Below are 19,317 nucleotides of genomic sequence, written 5' to 3'. Positions count from 1 at the left end.
AAGTGTGAATTAAACTGTGTATGAGACATTATGTAGGGTTTTGTGACTGATGGTGACTGTTTATGCAGCATGATGTATATTTAATTCCCCGAAATGCTATGCAATTTAATTCCCCAACAACAGTATACTTCAGACAGGTACTAGTATGAATAAGAATTCTATGCCACAATATCTAATTCATTCTAACCACTAAATGAAATGAATGTCTTGCCTTTTTCTTTTTCCTTTTTTTACAGGCTCGAGCCATTTATGAACTAGCAACAAAGGTCTTCAGTTCTCTTAAAACTGACCCAGAGAAGTTTGAGTTTGAATTTCCGGATGCAAAACGAAGAACTAGTAGAAGGCTCATGTGTGATGCCAGAGCTCCATCAACAAATTTGAGAGCCAATATCAAGACCAATCCATCATCTTCAAATCACAGGAAAAGAGTTAGAGGGATTTGTCAACACTCTGGGTCTGCTACTGGTTTTGATGCAAGACACTCTAGTAGGGAATTCTTTCGACTGTTCCGGGATTTCTTTTTTATTCATATTATATGGCTTTGAAGTTTGGAAAATATCATAAAAAAACATACGCCACTTGGATTTATTTGCTTTTAAAACATGGATTGAAGACTGAATTTAACCCATGGTTCTGTAACAGGTTATATAAATGGTAGGAGAAATAGCTATGGTGAAGTAGATAGACGTTGTACGTATACACCCTGGACTTCTGATAATGCATCCACTGAATCAAAACCACTAATTCCTGTAAGTCATTCCTGCACATGGAACATGAATACTAAGCCCATTTTTTGACTGAAAAAGTTGTGTTTGTAGGTTAATCGGCAGGATATGGGTTACAGAGAAAGCTTAATGTTGTTTGTTAAAGACTTGGGACCAACAGCTCAAATGGTTGCCAGGCGGAAGTTGGCTGATGTTTCTCAGCAACCTGAACGTCGAAATCCTATTCTAAGTAGAGAATCTGTAAATATATTTGGTCATCTTCATGGTCATGGTGGGAATAGCAGTTATAAAGTTGATGGCAAGGGTGAAGAAGTAGTGGATGTTTTTGGTTGTGACAGAAAACTGGAGAAAAGCAATCATCAGGGTGAGTTGGAGAATATGTTGGATCAGAGGTGGAGAAAAGGGTTCATATTTGATTTGCCATTTCTGAAGAAGCGGCTTCATGAGATTAACTCATTGATAAAATCATAATAAAGCTTTTCATAGGTTTGGGAATTGGCGGTGAAACATTTGATACAAACACAGTGAATTAAGTATTATTTGTAAATAGGGATGGTTGTTGTGATAATGTGATTCAAGCCATCAGCCATGGACATGTGATTATAATAAATTTAAGATTTAAAATATCGATGCTTTGCTTCATTCCACTTTTAAATTTGTTCTCTAAATTATTTTTAATGGATTAAGCTAAGCCTACATGGCCACAACATTACATTATAAATGAGATCTATTTCGTTTTTTCTGCTTTTTCTCTACAGATTTCTATGTGCCTATTAATGGCAAATTTGGTTTTCTGTATTTTTCCTCGTCTAATTGCAGAGCTTTAATGGCTGCGAGGCCTCAAGAAATGATTCCAAAGGTTTCTGGGGCGTTCTTGCTTGGAAAGCCAAAGATATTATTGACGATGATGATGATGTACCTCACGAGTTTGAAACGCCTGGTACAGTGGGATCATGCATATGTCGGATGCTTCAACAGCTTCCGGGTGAGAGTATTTGTTGCTTCATTGGATTCATACCAGCTGAGGGCTATGGAAGAATGGACTATCCTACAGTACAAAGGGGCTTGGGTAGGCTCACGGCTCACTACTTCCCTTAATCATATAGTAGACTCTTTTGAAAAGGCTTTTGAGGTAAGACGTAAACCTTTTCGACAGGGATTCTGTTATCCTTCTCAAACTCATCGTCTTCTTTTCTTTCCTAATTTCTCTGTAATCTATATGTAGCTCTTCTTGTGTTTTTTCATTCTCAACCGGTAGGTAAACGAATAATTGCTATACTGTATCCATCTGTCTGTTTATATTTGTTTAAGCTATGAAGATTTCTCCACCAGACATCCAACACTTGAAAAACTGAAAGGAAACATCCATTAGTTCATTGGAAAGGTAACTGTATTCTTCAACACAATTTCTTGTCTTTGCAGCAAGGTAGAACAATTGTGGAAAGTAAAACGCAAGACATCATCCATGAAACGCGCAAGCTTCAAATTAGACAGAAAGGGAACAGTTACCATGGCACAAAATCAGTTATTGGATTTCAGTAGCACAATGCAGCCACTAACACAGCTTCAGAGTCAAACCAACCATGACACCCAACTCAAGGCATCTCGAGACGTAAGGGGGCAAAATTGTGCGTCACTGAATCATATAGGGAAACTATTGATTGTTTGAACCATCTGACAAATTTCTTGCCCTATTGAACTTGGTAGCTTGAAAATTTGATAAAGTAACCTAATTTAAGTGTTTTTCCATGATAATTTTGTTATTTCTAATCATAAGTCGCACTATAGGGTTAGGTAAGTGTTAAGGGGTATGGCATCGGGCACGGTTAAACTCAACTATTGATACCAGAAGTAGATTATGAGCCAAGTTCATCATGTCCTGTCCAGTTAAATGCATGATCTGGCATTGTTTTGCTTCGAATGCAGGCCGCAATGGCCACAGTTAAATGCAAGCAGATTTGGCTTTTGTGGAGGCTGCGCTCAACCGGAGAGGGAGAATAAACTCAGCCGGGAGATGGGGGATAATCCTGCTGATGATGATTTTGTATACCTTTTCTAATCCCGCAGATGATGTTTTGTTGGGGTTATTGGTACAAGCAATTGAATGGCGTTAACTAATTAATGAAGATTGTTTTTGAAATAATGAATGCTGGAAATGTGATGAAATCAGATTCAACTGCAACTGGCAGATAAGGGAAGATTGGTATGCGTTTACGCCAAGAGAGCAGTAACATATACTGATAAGGCCAACTCCTTGTGTTGCTTAGAGGGCCCATTATATAGTTACATTCAATTCAAATTCAACCCTTTAACATTACAACATAGACGTCCAATTTTTTACTTCTTTCCAACCAGTTGTTTTGGTTTCAACTTCTTAGTTAAATTCACTCTGACAAGACATGGCAAAACCAAACAATCCAATTTACCCCTCTAGATGAGGACGAGGATGTTGGTGTTGAAGATGATTTAGGATACGGCTGCTTTGGATCAAGTACATTTCCAAGCAGGTAAGGATTCCATGATTCCGATTGAATCCAGCAATGAAATCAAAATATCTGAAAAAACAAACTAGTAGATCCATCACCATATGATCTCAGATCAGCAGGTTTAACCAACGCCCTGCACAAAGGGCAAGTTCTTTCCCTCTCAAACCTGGACAACACAAGAGATCGGCATAAATAAACCAAATAAACTGGTGCAAACACATCCCAATCTATGGGAAGCAACAACACATTAAAGCAACAACAAACTAACCACTCAGAAACACAATCTTCACAAAATATGTGTTTACAGCGCAGTAGTATAGGAGCATGCATCTTCTCTTGGCAGATAGCACAGAGGTCCCCAGATGCATTCACCTAAAACATAACAAAAAGTGACTCGTTATAAAAACCCAACTTTTCTTTCTTAAAAATTAGCAATCGCTCTTACGAAAAAAAATTCATTGCAAATAACAGCCTTGCAACATCTTTTAAATGCCAACCCAAAATGAGTTGCTGCTAAGGCACACCAACCAATAAAAGCCTTGATATGTGTACAGAAATCACCTCAAGGTAAGACAAACGACATTTACCAATTAGAGCTCCAGAACCCTTGATATGCGTAGAGAAAAAAGGGTGGCAAAAAGATCTAAGATGAGATATAGATGAGAAAAGAAAGATATTGATGCATCTAGACAGAAAAACTAGCAACGACAAGAGCTTTATCCAAGTCTTCCATTTTTCACTTTCTCTAAACGAGATGTTTTTGAGTTTCTCGTATGCAATAAATATCAATAAGAACATTTCTTTCGGTGACTTCCTGTTGGCTTGCAAGCAGATTGGCACCTCAAATCTATTTATATATACATGTTCAGTTCAGCAACCCAAAATAAAATCCAGACTACCTGCTCTGATGTTGCATAAGCACCATAATGCACCTCTTTACGATATAATGCCTTCAATGCAGCCAAGAAGGACTGCACCTGAAAATTGACAACCATGAAAGGGAGAAATCTTAGAAAGAGAAAAGCTATATAAGCTGGACTTGCCAGAAACCCATTTTTCACACGAACAGTAAATTAATAATGACTTCAAAAAGTACTAAAAAAACGTTTTAAAGAAAAACAAACCTTCTCAACAACAGATGTCAGCTTGAAGGTTAAGTACAACCCTGTCATTAGTGATGAAAAGAGGCTTCCATAGTCTTTGTTTAAGAAGAAACGGTACCAAACTGGAGTTGGAAGTAAGGCACGGTACAGTATCATCATATATTCAACCAATGTTAGCATTTGACCCTGGAAATATGCATCTCTAAAGTCAGTATGGAGGAGGATATAGCTATATATGTAGGTACATTCTAAATTGTAGCTATAACAAAGCCACCAATATTGCAGATTGTTCATTAGTTCTTGATCAATTTTTTTTCTACTAGCATCATTGTTTTTCTATACTTTTTTTTACCTCATCAAATTTCAATACTCGATACTTCATGCATAAACATGCATATAGACATGAATTCTTGGCTATTTATAAATATTCTAGTCCACTAAAAAGTGTGCTCACCTGCTTCCGGTAGTTTCTGCCTCTGCAGTTCTTGTAATACATTAACAGAAAGCACTTTAAAATCATTGCTTCCTGTCGAACTAAAGTATCTGAAAGAAGCCAGAATCATGACACCACATAAATGAATAAGGCAAAAATAATCCACAATAGAAATGGGCAAACAAGCATCTTGAACATAATGGCAACAGAAAGAGGTGGAGCAGCTTTTGTATGCATGCACATGGAAGGATTTCATAATATGCTGCTTCGTGTATGAATTATCACTCATTTTGATACAGATAATGTTCCTAAAAGTGCTGAATTTAGAAGGAAATGTAAACAACAGTTCACTAACCCAAGCAACAAACTTATATGGGGAGACACCTATAAGGAAAATTTCCATAAAGCGTCTACTTTAACAAATAAAACCATATGATTCTTACTTCAGCCATTTATTTTGACAGAAGAATAAGATTGCTGTTGAGTGTTGTATACAGGAAAGGTGAATTTGCAATAGACATTGTATAAACACAAAGAGCTGCTAAACCATCTCCATAAATTCTTGCTTTTCTAGTAGAAGACAATATAAATTGCATCGCAATTGATAAATATATTTGTGGAAAACAACTCACCATTAACCATGATAATAAAAATAGCATGCCAGAAAGGAGGAATATATTTTGGGGGAAGCATCACCAATGGATATAAAAGATCATCATTCCAATACCACCAATAGACAGCCATAACATGGAGCGTAAAAGCAATACAGATGCCAGTCAGAACAGATATCTTCCTCTCCCCCTGCAGCCACAACCAGAAGGCATACTTAAATTATTTTCTTAAGATGATAAGTTCTTTTTTTTTTCAAGTACTGGTTTCTGATCAAACATAGGACTGAAAAATAAAGATAATACACAGTTTTTATCACCTTCAAAGCGGTTTGTTTTCGTAAAATGTCATTAGACTTGAACATGACAGCAGCAATCCAAACTGTAACAAAGAAACCTGGAAATCTTTGCAGAAGGCAAATGTCATTAAGTTGAAATGAACAGTACTTCAGTTTGAGTAGGTATAAGACTGAAAAAGTTAATTTTAACCTTGTAGCAGCCATAAAACCCAAATCAAAGTTCCTCCCCCACACCTCATGCAGTCCATCAACTTAGTAGTTAGGCAATTGCAAGTTTGAGACATAAATTATTACAATATGAAACTTAAAAGGCAGAAAGAGCACTCTATAGGTTTGGATCCTTGTATTGCTCTACCAGAAAGGCATAAACCAAGCACTTCACCAATAAAGATATAGGGATGAGCATTTGGTCGGTTTGGTTTCTAAAATTTGAAAACCAATTAACTACTAAAACCGACCTAACCAACTGTTGATTAACCAAAAAACAAAAAAAGGAAACCAACTTAAACTGGTTGGTTTATTCGATTTAAACTTTTTAAAAATAAAATGGTTGTTAGTTTGCTCTATTCAGTTATCAATTTTAAAAAAATGATAGTCCAACAAACAAAATGATTAAACCGATATTCAAATCTGAATAAGCTGAACCAAATTAACAAAACTTGATCAGTTAAATCAGTTTAAACCAATTAATGCTCTCCTGTATAAAGACTTAATATCTGAAATGTACTATAAACAATGAACACAAATGTACGCTCAAACTAGATAACAATGTTGTTAAAGAAGCGTTTGCTTCATCACATTGCCTGATACGTTGCAAAGATAAAACTGTCAATCTGTCATGGTTAACTAAAAGTTATTACCACAACACTAACTCAATTTTCCCTTAACTTCCATTTCCAAAAAAAGAAAAGAAAGGTTGAGCATGGACTAAATAACCTATATTTTATTCTTCCAAGTTCCAAGGTGAGTTGGTATTGTTCTTTCTTTCTACTGAAGGTACAGCTAATAAAAAAATTAATTGGAACTAAAAAATCAATTATATCAGTGAATGCTTATTAAATACCTTTCATCTTATAAAAGCATAAGAGGAAAAAGGCAACTAACCAAAGACACCTGGCTTGAAGGGGTATGAGGTGATTTTGTTGATTTATATTGCACTTAGGCAAGCCCGGTAACACCTTATAGGCTTTATGATATAAATGATTCAAGGCTATGTGAACAACAGCAATAAGCTTCTAAAAGATGAAACCCATGTTCATCAAATATTCCTCCAAAGGAGCTTTCTTCATGCAAGTAGCGTCACATTTAAATACGAGTACATATTTGGTGTAAACAAGTTACTGAAGTTGTTGAGAAGCATAGAAGGAAAAGCAAGAAAGCATGCACTTAAATTCTCAATAACAGTTAAAGCCCAAGTGCCCAACTCCATGAACATTTGCAAAATGCATAAGCACACTGACCACAGAATATTCCCAAACATCAAAGATTCAAACTATCTAAATGCTGATGCTATATTTAGCAGATATTCTGGAACAAAATTTTTGAAATTATATCGCTAGAAGCAAATCTAGAAAAACAAGAAAATGAGATGAGTCACCTTGCAAATGTTGCCGGATAAAAACAACCAAGAGAAGCAAAGAAAAGGGCAGAACTTTCTCTATCCACCTAGCAGCCTGCTGAATGTCATATCTTTGGTAGGAGGAATCTCTGTTATTATTAACTCCAGGCCCACTCCCATCCCCAGATTCTGCATCAGCACCAACACTCCCACTGGACGAGGAGCGGGAAACACCTTCGCCTTCTCCAGTAGCCACCCCAAGATCGCTTCTCCTAGAGTTCCCTCCTTGACCATCAGATGTTCCCAAACCCAGAAACACCTCGCTCTGAGGAGTAACTTCCCTGAGTTGGCCAACAACCATACCAGAGGCATCCCTCTCGCTCTCATGTTGGTCTGCTGCCCCAATTATCCTAATAGCAACATGTCCATTGTTGGGAAGGGAAGAAGTGGAATTTTCTACATTTGGATTTGGGATAAGAGGGTCGGATTCTTGGTGAATAGAACGAGATGTACGGAGAAGGCCTGAGTACTCTAACAAGGCTGAAATAGGCGCTTGGATTATATTCGAAGCCGACAGTATTCTGTGTCTTCTTGAATTAGAAGAACCGCCTCCGTAAGCGTCTGAATCCGTACCAGAGGCGTCCATTTGCAGCGATGATGATGAGGAGGAGGAGGAGGCCCTAACCCTAAACGATCATTTCATGATATAAAACAGAATTTCAATTCTTTATTTTTTCTAATCGGGATAAACAAAGACAACCTAAACAAACGACAAGACACAATCTTACGTTCATTGAAGAAAGAGATGAAGAAGATGCACATGTAATCGGGGCTTACCTTCAAAGGAGAAACTCCTTGGAGAAAAAAAAATTAAAATCCGAAATGAAAAGAAGGAAAATACCTTAACCCTATTGTCGGAGTCAATAAGTAAATAAAGCAGGAAGGTTTGACTGAATCCGGGTTCAATCGAGGACGATCAAAGACTGATCCTCCTATTGTTCAAAAATGCAGAGAGAGGAGAAAAATCAGAGGTTTCTTCTTTCCTTTGTCTTCCAATTGTTTGTTTGGTTTACGTCCTCGTTTTTCTTCTTTTTCTTTCCCTTTTCTCGCTCGCGCGAGGGCAGACAAATAGCGAGCGAGAGATAAAAAGGAGAGAAAAAAAAAAGTTAGTCAACTTTATTTTATTTTTATTTCTTTCTTTTAAATATATCCATATATATTTTAATTTGAGATAAAATAATATTATACTAAACATATATAAATTATTTTAATATATAATTATCATTAGTAAAATTGAAATTGATACATCTAAAATATATATTCTTTAGTGTATAATTACATATTTTTTAAATAATTAAGTTGAAATTGATCCATTGATTTTCCTTACCTCATTCAAAGCTTTTCCCATGACACCAACCGTTCTTCTAAGTTATAACATCAGCATCGATCCTCGATATTAATGTTTGGAAATAAGTCCAGTATGGTTTTGCCGTTAAACCATGGATCGTACTAATAGCCATAGGATAGGAGAAATGCTATTAGAGGTCCTGATTTTAGTTTATTTTGATTGTGAGCTCTCGTTTTCTTTAATTAATTATACTTTGTCCTCTTCATTTTCTATAGTTAATTCGTTTGAGTTGGAATCTTGGTTTAGAAATACCCCAGAAACGAAGGCTACACAGCTTGGTTTTAGTCACTCACAAGGTCTTAGAGGTGACAACTTGTTTACCCACAACAGCCTTTTCCAAATTTCTAAAGCTTTTATCACAACTCACATTCGCTCTAAAGCAGACAAGCTTCTTTCCAAGCAGCACTGCTCTTACCCCTCTCATCCTTACCACTCCCACAAGTATTGCCTCTAATTATTGACTTAGGAAGAATGAACACAGTGCACCACAAGACTTGCATGCTTCTCGTAGCTGCCAATACGACCTGAACTAGACATGTCAATTGGTCGGATTAATTTTAGTTCAATTCATTTTTAAGTTGAGTTTGGATTGAATGGATTAGAATTGTTAACTATTCATGATCGATTCGGATTCAGATTAATCGAATCTAGTTTTCAAGTTCTGGTCAAAGTCGAGTAATCCAATACACAAAAGAAATTGATATCCCAACTATTAATTCTTGTGGATCTTTTGGTTATGTGGTTAAGACTTTTACAGTAGATGTTTTACTTTCATGAGCTGTTTATCAATGGTTCGACAAGTTGATATTGACAATGACTTGTTGAAATAAGAGCACAGTGAAGATGTATACGTGCTGCAGCCGAGTGGTTTTGAACGTAGCAAAGCTGATAGAACACCACTGCTTTGCAAATTGAGAAAGGCGCTGCTTAGAAATTGGTTCACCAAGATGAGAGATTTTTTTATTTTATTTTATTTGCTTGGTTTGAACTTTTTCAAAGTCAGACAATTATTTATATTGCTGCTGAAATTAAGGTGTATGTTGACGATATATTGGTGACTGGCAACTCCATATGGTGTTATATGTAAGTATTAGTAATATTATTGACCTATGAGATACTATGACTGGCCCTGTTCTTAAGCGAATGAGAAATGGCCGAAACAAAGCTATATGCAAATATGCAATGTTTGGACTAGGGAACCTACAACATTTTACGCTATGCAAAGCGGTTTTAAAAAAAATAGAATAACTCCACCGCCTCATAAGTGCAATTCTTGGTTAAAGATGAAAAGAAGGTTGTTGTATTCACTAGCTTGCTGTTCCCGTCATCAGACTTGGAACTGTCCTCCGCACTAGAAAATTTCATATTTCTATCATTCTGCTTGTTTTTGTTTTGTCACTGTATCAGGATTGATGAAGTTGGGTTTCGTCCATCATTTTTTGCTTCTCCCATCCCTGCAGGCACAAAGTTGTATGAACCTTGCAAACAGCAGTTTAAGAATCCTTTTGCAATAAAAAAAAGGTGAACTCATTGTCATCATTGGACGTTGGTAAACAATTGCTCGTTTTCAGAGTCGCTGTCAACATTCTCCATTGTCTACCATCTTCAACAAAATTATTTACAGCAAAAAACATCTACTTACAAGTCTGAAAGTGCGTGCTTTTAAGCTGAAGACAACTTTCCAACAGGAAATCCCAGTGGCAAAGGAAAAAGTGATACATGCTTCAGTTGAATAGCATAATCAACACATAATCAACAGACTACGGACAACTTTCACATTAGGTACAATGAAGTAAAACCACCCTTGTTTTAACAAGCAAAATTGTCACTTTGTCAGGGGGTAATGCAACAAAAGCCACACCAAACAAGTGTACAAGTAGGTGACAATTTCATCGAACTCTGCATGCTGCAGGGCCACCTGGGGAACAATTTGGATTAGGCGACCTACAAATGCCACCTGGTCCAACGTTGTTGGAAAATCTGTGATGCACTCGGTAATCTGGAACTCCACCCATCGCAAATGGACCAGCACTACCACCTGTTAGTTTTGAGTTTAAAGACGAGGAGACTTCATCTGCACTACCACCAGTGCATTGTAGTGGTTCCAGCATCTCAACTACATCGCTCATTAACGGCCTCGCTTTTGGATTCTGGCTCAGACAGTAGTATGCCAAGCTGCATGCCTTCTGGGCTGCCCTTGCTGAATATCGGTTCTCCAACCTTGGGTCAACTATTTGAAGTAATTTTCTCTTACCATTCAGTTTTGGACGAGCCCAATCCACCAAGTTCTGCTCCTTGCTTAGCCTTGTCTTATCAACAGATTTTCTTCCCGTCAAAAGCTCCAAAAGAACAACTCCAAAGCTGTATACATCACTCCTTGCAGTCAGATGGCCTGCCCATTTTATACAAAGAAATAAATAACCGTGCAAATCAAATATAATTGCTTTAATTTGTTCAAACCACCAGAAGAAAAAAGTAAAGACCAGAGAAGTTGTAGACAATATGATAAATGCTCAAATTTACCAAAGTCCCAGAACTTGGGTAACAGCCACTTAAGAAGCAAGGAATTAAAATCAGCTTGAAGATTTTCTTAAATTCCAACTGCATATATCCTTGATACCTCTTTATTCTGTTAGACCTAAATCGTAGATTGTATCCTGTTAAAAAATCTTGAGAAAAATGATCTGATGGATTTATTTGAATTTGCTTACATAATTCTTCATAAACAGGTGTTAAGAACACAATTTCCACTTCTTTCTATGCATCCCATACAATATTAATGATGAGAATCCAAAATTATCTTCCCGTTTGACACTGCCAAAAGCCCAAAACTAATGCAACAAACTCCTTATGCACGCTCGCATCTGAGAACTAGAAACCTCAATACTAATGCAACAAATTCCTTATTCACTCTCACATCCAAGAAGCAGACAGCACAGTTATCAGCAACAGTGACACTAAAGGACTTATACCTACCTATATGGTGAATCAGCTAAATTTTTATTGGTTGCTGGTAGCTTGCACACAACATGCTTTCATGCTATGCCTTTCTGTAAGGCAGCTCAGAGAAGTAACCTTATAGTAAATGCATGCCCTTTCTCTATTTTTATCAAAGATGGGCATCAATTCATTTCCCCCATTGGCTGGACCCCATTCTTCTGATAAATGTTATTATGATGCATCACACATTACTAAGATTTTAGTAGGTCATACCAGTCATAACATATTCAGGTGCTGCATAACCATATGTTCCCATCACTCGAGTGGAGACATGGGTCTCATCACCTTGTGGTCCAGCTTTCGCAAGCCCGAAATCAGAAAGTTTGGCTGTATAATCCTGAATATTAAAGAGACAAACTCATGGTTGAAGAGGAATAGAGATCCATAAATAAGAATTATGGTAGTATACCACCGAATGGATTTTCGTTTTTCAACTAGCACAGATTAAAGGGGACAACAAATTCAACAATCAAGGGAGAAGAAGACGAGCAAGTTCATGCATGAACAATTTAAGCAAATACTTACAGAGTCCAATAATATATTGGAGGTCTTAAAGTCCCTATATATCACAGGTCTTTCGGCATTGTGAAGGAAAGCAAAAGCCCTTTAGCAGCTCCTAGAGCAATCATCATTCTTTTCGCCCAGGATAAAGGAACAATTGCCTCTGAATGGCACAGGAAATAGATATCAACTTCTGTTAACAGTAGACAGAAAAGCTACCACAGACAAATAGTCATACAAATTATGAAAAAGGAAGAGGCAAAAGGAAACCATTGAAGTACTTAATGACTTTAGGTTCTAACTTGGATACTTTATAATAAGCATGAGACACATCAATTTTAATTCCCAAGGAACCTAGGATGACAGATGGAGAATGCTACACATACAGCATATGTTTCTATTCATATGATTGCTTCATTGGTAAATAAGTTTACGAGAAGATAGGTGTTGATGATATCTTAGAGCCTTGCAACAAAAGAGGAGATAATCTATCATGGTATCAGTTATTTGGATGCCAGGACTTTTTGGGAAAAATAATAGATATGCGATAAACCAATTTTTGTTGGTTTGGATTTTAGACAAATGTTCTTAATTCAAGTGTCACCCCACTAAATTCCCCTCAAAATTATTCTCATATCAACTGCACTTGTCTTGTTCTCTTCCATATAAATTGGCAACATCGATGGTGTATTGAAATGATTTTGAAACAAAATTCTTAAACTATCACCTTGTACCAAGAGGAGCTCATGGCCCTGCAGGCCGCTCGTAGCAGTTAAACTGCTATCTTGGATAGAAAGAAAAACAATTTACTAATCCAGAAAAATTGGTGCTGATGACAGAATGAGCTACACCAAGTAAGTTTAAGATGATCTACACTAGAGACTTCTATCATGATAAAGGGAGGAAAGAGAAGGTATTTGTTTCTAAGTAGATAATAAAATTTCCAGAGCCTAGTTAATGAGAACAAGTTAGCAATTAGCAGCAGGAAAGAGAAGGTATTTGTAATAATTGAGATTGAGACACAGGGAAACAAGATAAGCATATAAGCATGGATATAATATGAATCGTGTGAAATGTCAAAAAAAGAAAAAGGAAGTGGAGAAATGCCTACTTCGGAAAAGGTGATTCTCAAGGCTTCCACGGAACATGAATTCGTATACAAGTAGCATGTGATCATCCTCGCAACAATAGCCAATTAGCTTAACCAGATTGGGATGCCTGAGCTGGCCGAGGAAGTTGACCTCAGTCTGGAGATAGAGAGTAGTTTAAGAAAATTGAAAAGATTGGGGAAAAGAATGCAGGAAAGTTAAGAGAGAGGACACGTACCAGCCATTCGCGGTGACCCTGAAGGCCCTCTTTGTTGAGGACCTTGACAGCGACAGGCAGAGATTTGAGACCAACCCGCACATTCTCGTCTATGTAACCTTTATAGACGGTCCCGAAACCGCCTTCTCCGAGAATGTAGTCAGAACGGAAGCTCTTGGTAATAGTATCCAGCTCGAATAAAGTGAAGGCAATGATGTGGGTATATAGAAGCGCGTTTTTTCTGGAGTCCTCGAAGTCGCTCAGATCTGAAAGGGTACGATTCTGACTCCGACTTTGAGTAAGCTTCTTGTCAGATAAGATGTGGTTGTGGAGCTGTTGAACTGCGATTTTCAGAGAATGAGAGGAAGAATAGAAAGAAAGAAAGGGGAAGGGTACCCTGGGGCTGGGGCTGGGAAGATGGGGAAAAAGAAAAGAAATTAAAACTAGTAAATGACCTAACCTTGAGCATGAGTAACAACATCAGATTCATCTCTAGTGCCACAGTTTCCCATGACGGAAGAATGAATTCGCAATCGCAGCAGCTTCTTCGGCTTCCCAATTCCGCAAGGCTCTTCTCTCGCTCTGACTGTCACTTGGTTTCATTCTGTGCGTGGAAATAAAATTGTGTTACTTTGGGGTGAATTGAAATGAATCGATGCAACTGAGATTGCTTCTTTACTGCCCGCACCCGTAACGGTACCCGTACCCACACCTTTTGTGTCATGTGTAGTGTGTCTCAGCATTATCGCGATCCTTTTCACTCGGTACTCACACTCCAGTCTCCATAGCCAAACAATGCAATATACTTTCTACTTTGAATATTGTAATTTTTTTTATCAGACTTGCAAGATTAAGTATTAAAGATGAGCATTGCAAGTAATTAAAGATATTATGAATGAAAATTAAAAATGTTCATTTTCACATTCAAATTATTCTAATTCTCTTTTTATTCTATAAAATTTAATGAAAAGATGAATTTATAAGTATATAAGACCATTAAAACAATGAGAATTTTATCAAAAAGATGAACTTATATCCAATATATTTTAACTTAATTGTAATATTTATCTTTTCCGGTTTATTAAATTGGCTTAACTTTTATTATTTTCTTTCCAGTCACCCTAATTTGTAATTTCCAAAAAACAGGAGGAGAAAGTCACTCATTAGGTGGCATAAGATGAAGGCTAGAATATAATCATAATACATACATATTGTGATTCTTAACAATAGTTTTGGAAATTGACTAAAATCAAGCAATGATCAAGATATCATCAACGTCCCTTATAGGTGGAGCAGTGGCAGTGGCCATGGCGGTAGGGTTGTACCTTGGCGTAGCCATACCTCCTGAAATACTTGGATTTGGTTTGCGGAGGAGAATAAGAAGGAAGAAGAAGGCGTTGCGCGTGTATATGGACGGTTGTTTTGACATGATGCATTATGGTCATTGCAATGCTCTTCGTCAAGCCCGTGCCCTTGGCGACCAATTGGGATAGTCAGTGATGCGGAAATCATTGCAAACAAAGTCCCCCCTGTAACCCCTATGTATGAAAGGTACAACATTGATATGATCCATCGATGCATAATTAATTAAATTATTTTTGTTAGTTATTATTCATGTTTGTTGTAAAGGATGATCATGGTGAAGGCAGTGAAGTGGGTGGATGAGGTCATTTGCGATGCGCCGTATTCAATCACTGAAGATTTTATGAAAAAACTATTCGATGAATACAAGATATGGATTACAGTATTCACGGCGATGACCCTGGCGTTCTTCCTGACGGAACTGACGCTTACGCTCTTGCTAAGAAGGCTGGTCGTTTTAAGCAGATTAAGCGCATAGAAGGAATCTCTAGCACAGAAGGCTGGTCAGTTTTAGTATCAGTTTTCAGTTTCCATTTAAAATAAATGAATTCTAATAAAATATGCTTTTAATATATCTCATCGGTTGTCTCGCATTCTTTCGAACAGGTCGAATGCTTCTCTGTGTAAGAGAGAGATCGATTAGTGACACTCATAATCATTCCTCCCTACAAAGACAATTCAGTCACGGTCACAACCATAAATTTGAAGATGGTGGATCTGGAGGTGAAACTCGCATATCTCATTTCTTACCCACATCTCGCATAATTGTGCAGTTTTCAAATGGAAAGGTATGCATAATGTGATCTCTCATATATTTGAACTTATATATATATATTCACTTTTGAGTTTTGAATTTTAATTGCAATCCTTCCTAGAAAATGTTGCTCTATTCTATTTTTAATCCTGCAACAAATACATGCCCTTTGTTGTAGGTGCCCGGACCAAATGCTCATGTAGTTTATATAGATGGTGCATTTGATCTTTTCCATGCTGGACATGTCGAGGTACATTATATGAAACTGTTACTTGTATTACTGCAACATACCATGATGATTTTATTATCCTTTTCATGTGCGTGTAAATGAATAAAATTTTGAGTTAGTGATATTTTTTGGCTCAAACTCTAAAATTTGTAGTGGAATAGACATGTTGGGGCAAGATAATAGCAGAATTATAACCTTTGTCTCTCACTCCCCTTTTTTGCTCACGCATAGAGAGAGAAATAAAGGGAAAAAAGTCACCACGTCTGCCTTGTATAGATTCTGCGCATTGCTCGGGAACTTGGAGATTTTCTTATTGTTGGGACCCATAATGATCAAACTATAAGGTAAATCATTCTTTTGCATTTAATCTATTTTTCTCTTTCACTTTGTTAAAACTAACTTCTGTTAAAATAAGTTATGTTGTTAGGAATTTCTGCTAGTTCATTTGAAATTGATATATTATCTATGTTATGCAGTGCTAAACGAGGTCCCCATCGCCCTACCATGAATTTGCATGAAAGAAGCTTAAGTGTTTTAGCTTGTGGCTATGTGGATGAGGTGACAATTGGTGTCCCATGGGAAGTGTCTAAAGACATGATTAGTACCAAGGCTTCAAATCGCGGTCGCGGTCGCGTTTTCGGTCATTTCGGGTTTACCGTGATTGTGGCCATCGCGGGCGCTATTGCGGGTGTAGCGGGTAACTCGGAAGGAGGCGAAACCGCTATATCGCGGACGAAATCACGTTTTTGAAACCCCGGTTAGTACCTTATTTCTTAGGGTTTTATAAAATTATTTATTCTTTGATTTAATTCGTTGGAATTTCATTTGAATATTACATACATATATGTATAAACATATTTTGTTTATAAAATTTAATGTTTTATTAAAAGTTTGTATTCAAGTTAGAAACTCACAATTTATCTTAATGATACTTGTCATGGCTTGAAATCATGGAAATGTTGAATACTTATTAAACTTTCTCGATCTTTTCCAAGACAAATTCGCTCAAATTCTCTCCTTGTAATAATCTGTCCTAGTGCTTGTGAACCTTATCGAAGTTTTGAATATTACATACATATAAACATATTTTGTTTATAAAATTAATGTTTTATTTGATTTTTGTTCTTAAATTCTGATCTTAAGTTTTGAGCTACATATACAAAGCTTAGTGTAAAGACGTACATGTGTATCTTTATGTATATACTCCTTAATGTGTATTGTTTTTAATAACATGAATGCATAAGTCGCTTGTTTTGCCTATGAAAGATGTTGAAGAAGCTTATAATCTAGAACGGTTATTAGTTTGTTGTTTTGTGATTAGTTATGTTTAATAACGATTTTATTGCGATGCTAAACGCTGCAATGCACTTATTTTTTTTTATAAAAAAAACGTGTTTACTCACCCAAATCATGTAATTTCAGATCACAACGTTTAATATATGTTTAGTAGTGCATGGAACAGTTGCAGAAAGAGGAGATTTTCAGAAGGTGAAGTGGTTGTTGATGCATATTGATGAGAATAGCTATGTTCCATTATTTGAATCATTGCTAAATTTTTATATGATGCAGGAGAAAGATAACCCTTGTGATGCTCCAATTAGCATGGGTATCTTTAGGGTTCTGGAAAGCCCACTGGACATTACAACTACAACAATAATTAAAAGGATTGTAGCAAATCATGAAGCTTACCAGGTTCACCTTAAGATTTATGAACTAATGCATGTTGTACTCTTTCAAGTTCACAGTGGAGATTGAGTCACAAAGGAAAGAAATTAGTCAAGTGGACACAATTATTCCATATAATATAATGATTACCATTAATTATATTTATGTGGTGTAGGTCATAATGAATATTTATTTTGAAATGGCTTATGAGATATGTTTTCATTGTGCAGAAACGCAATGAGAAGAAGGTATTACGACGGTAAAACTTATGTTTCCGGCGACTAATCAAGTCTAAACATATATATATATCGCCTGGTCGACCTATTTTATTTTGTGTAAGTAAAAGCTAATTATTTCGTACTAACATCAAGATTGAGCCAACCTAGCAGGTTGCTAATTGCATGCATTTTTTTATCCATAATTTACTAGTGCATCTCTCATCTTTCTTCATAACAAATGTCAACCATTTTTGTCCATTTATATATTGTATTCTTGGGTTAAAGGTGAAAAATTATCACTATTTGTTTCAAAAAAAATGTTACAACCCGTTTTTCTTCACACTTTCTATTTTTATATATCATTTCAATAATACAAAAATGTTTCAAACACAAGAAAACAATACGATTAACCCTGAAATTAACCATAATTTTACTGCTAACAAAATCTGTAGTATTTATCAAAACATTTAATACATAATTTAAAAATAAAAATCTAAAGAAATGAAAGAAAACAATGAAGTAGAGAGTGGCCTTGGTTCCATGAGTTTTTGGGGCTCTTATCCCCGCCTTGGTTTCCCGTCGAACAGGGGCTTGTTGCCGGTGCAGTAGATGTCTGATCCACATTGTTCTTTTGACATGTGCCCCAGTAACACCCGTCCAACCTCAAGGTGGCAGTCGAGGTAATAGTAGGATGATTGGCAGCACATTCGTAATTTCGTCTTGTATCCGTTAAGCATAAATATTGTTCCCTCAAGAGTACATGTAGTATAGTAGAAGTAGAGACATACATATATAGTTTTGCTGCGGGTGAAAAATACTCATGTATCTTAGTGGCGCACATTTATAGAGTAACAAGGAGAGAGAGAAAAGGAGAATTAATTAAAGGCAATTAATTTGCATGGAATTGGAAGGGAAGGGAGTCCTTATATATTATGTCCTGGCTCGGCGGAAGCAGTAAGTAAGCAAAGGTCTTTCCAACCACGCTTGAAGGTGCCATTGTCCTCAACCAATGTATAAGCGTGAGATGGCTAAGATCGGGGTGGCTTGCGTCGCAGCATTGCTAGCAACCCTTGAACCCACACTGCTGCAGCTTCTCTCTCCAGTTATGGGATTTCATGGATCCTATAGCCACCACATTTCGTATCTCCTTGGATAGTAACTGTTGCTCCACCACTTGCCGCTCCTCACTCAACCTGAGTCAAGCCACAAGTTTAACCATTGAAATATGTTTCTTTTAATTCCTCTACTTTCCTTTTTCTAGTTTGGATCGGATCTTGAATAACTTTTTTAAGAGTAAAAGCTAAACCAAAGCAAAATCCCCACAAACTATAAAAAAAAAGTGTCTTTTCTGATTTCTCTTCAAATAACATTCTTTTTTAAAGAAAAAAAGAGTTTCCATTGCATGAAAAAATTCATCTTGTCATGCATTCTTTTCCATGTTTTATGATAATGTAAATTGGGTATGGCATCTTTAAATTTCTTATTTCTACGATGATGGTGTCAAGTAAAGGGTGGAGCTAGCCGATGCTGGGAATGAGAGCATTACCACGGTGGGAGTTGGCAACCAAGAAACGGCCATCAAGGACAACCAAATATTGCGCAGAAGCGCGAGAGAAAAAAGGACACCCCAAGCCTTAACCCATTTTGTCCGGTTCTAAAGAAT

General features: G+C 36.8%; 1 protein-coding gene and 2 pseudogenes across 3 annotated transcripts; 1 reads left to right on the top strand and 2 right to left on the bottom strand.

The window, feature by feature from the left end:
- Positions 1 to 2,960: 2,960 nt before the first annotated feature.
- LOC120128082 (E3 ubiquitin-protein ligase RNFT1-like) lies at positions 2,961 to 8,345 on the bottom strand. 3 transcript variants are annotated; one of them, XM_039145866.1, is made up of 9 exons: positions 8,114 to 8,345; positions 7,252 to 7,898; positions 5,676 to 5,752; positions 5,380 to 5,572; positions 4,769 to 4,857; positions 4,336 to 4,500; positions 4,111 to 4,188; positions 3,480 to 3,583; positions 2,961 to 3,377 (listed from the first exon to the last, which is right to left on the bottom strand). In XM_039145866.1, exons 2-9 carry the CDS (start codon positions 7,856 to 7,858, stop codon positions 3,272 to 3,274), a joined length of 1,419 nt encoding a protein of 472 aa, XP_039001797.1. In that variant the 5' UTR covers positions 7,859 to 7,898; positions 8,114 to 8,345; the 3' UTR covers positions 2,961 to 3,271. The 3 variants fall into 3 exon arrangements, with proteins under 3 accessions (XP_039001797.1, XP_039001798.1, XP_039001799.1); XM_039145867.1 differs by having other exon boundaries at positions 5,380 to 5,548; XM_039145868.1 differs by lacking the exons at positions 5,380 to 5,572; positions 5,676 to 5,752 and having other exon boundaries at positions 8,114 to 8,344.
- A 1,821-nt stretch (positions 8,346 to 10,166) lies between these two features.
- LOC120128083 lies at positions 10,167 to 14,087 on the bottom strand (annotated as a pseudogene).
- A 595-nt stretch (positions 14,088 to 14,682) lies between these two features.
- LOC120128135 lies at positions 14,683 to 17,721 on the top strand (annotated as a pseudogene).
- The last annotated feature ends 1,596 nt before the right edge of the window (positions 17,722 to 19,317 follow it).

This window comes from Hibiscus syriacus, unplaced genomic scaffold (assembly GCF_006381635.1).
Source record: "Hibiscus syriacus cultivar Baekdansim isolate YM2019G1 unplaced genomic scaffold, ASM638163v2 tig00110474_pilon, whole genome shotgun sequence".
NCBI lineage: Eukaryota > Viridiplantae > Streptophyta > Magnoliopsida > Malvales > Malvaceae > Hibiscus > Hibiscus syriacus.
The sequence above is the reverse complement of the archived record's forward strand: the minus strand, read 5'-3'. Positions and strand labels throughout refer to the sequence as shown.

What these genes read in the sequence shown, in the direction of transcription:
- LOC120128082 (XM_039145866.1), bottom strand. Translation starts at nt 7,858, where the DNA reads ATGGACGCCTCTGGTACGGATTCAGACGCTTACGGAGGCGGTTCTTCT. An exon ending in TATCCGGCAACATTTGCAAG is followed by an intron (nt 5,753 to 7,251) that starts GTGACTCATCTC and finishes AAAGATTTCCAG; the next exon opens with GTTTCTTTGTTACAGTTTGG. An exon ending in GAAAACAAACCGCTTTGAAG is followed by an intron (nt 5,573 to 5,675) that starts GTGATAAAAACT and finishes AAATAATTTAAG; the next exon opens with TATGCCTTCTGGTTGTGGCT.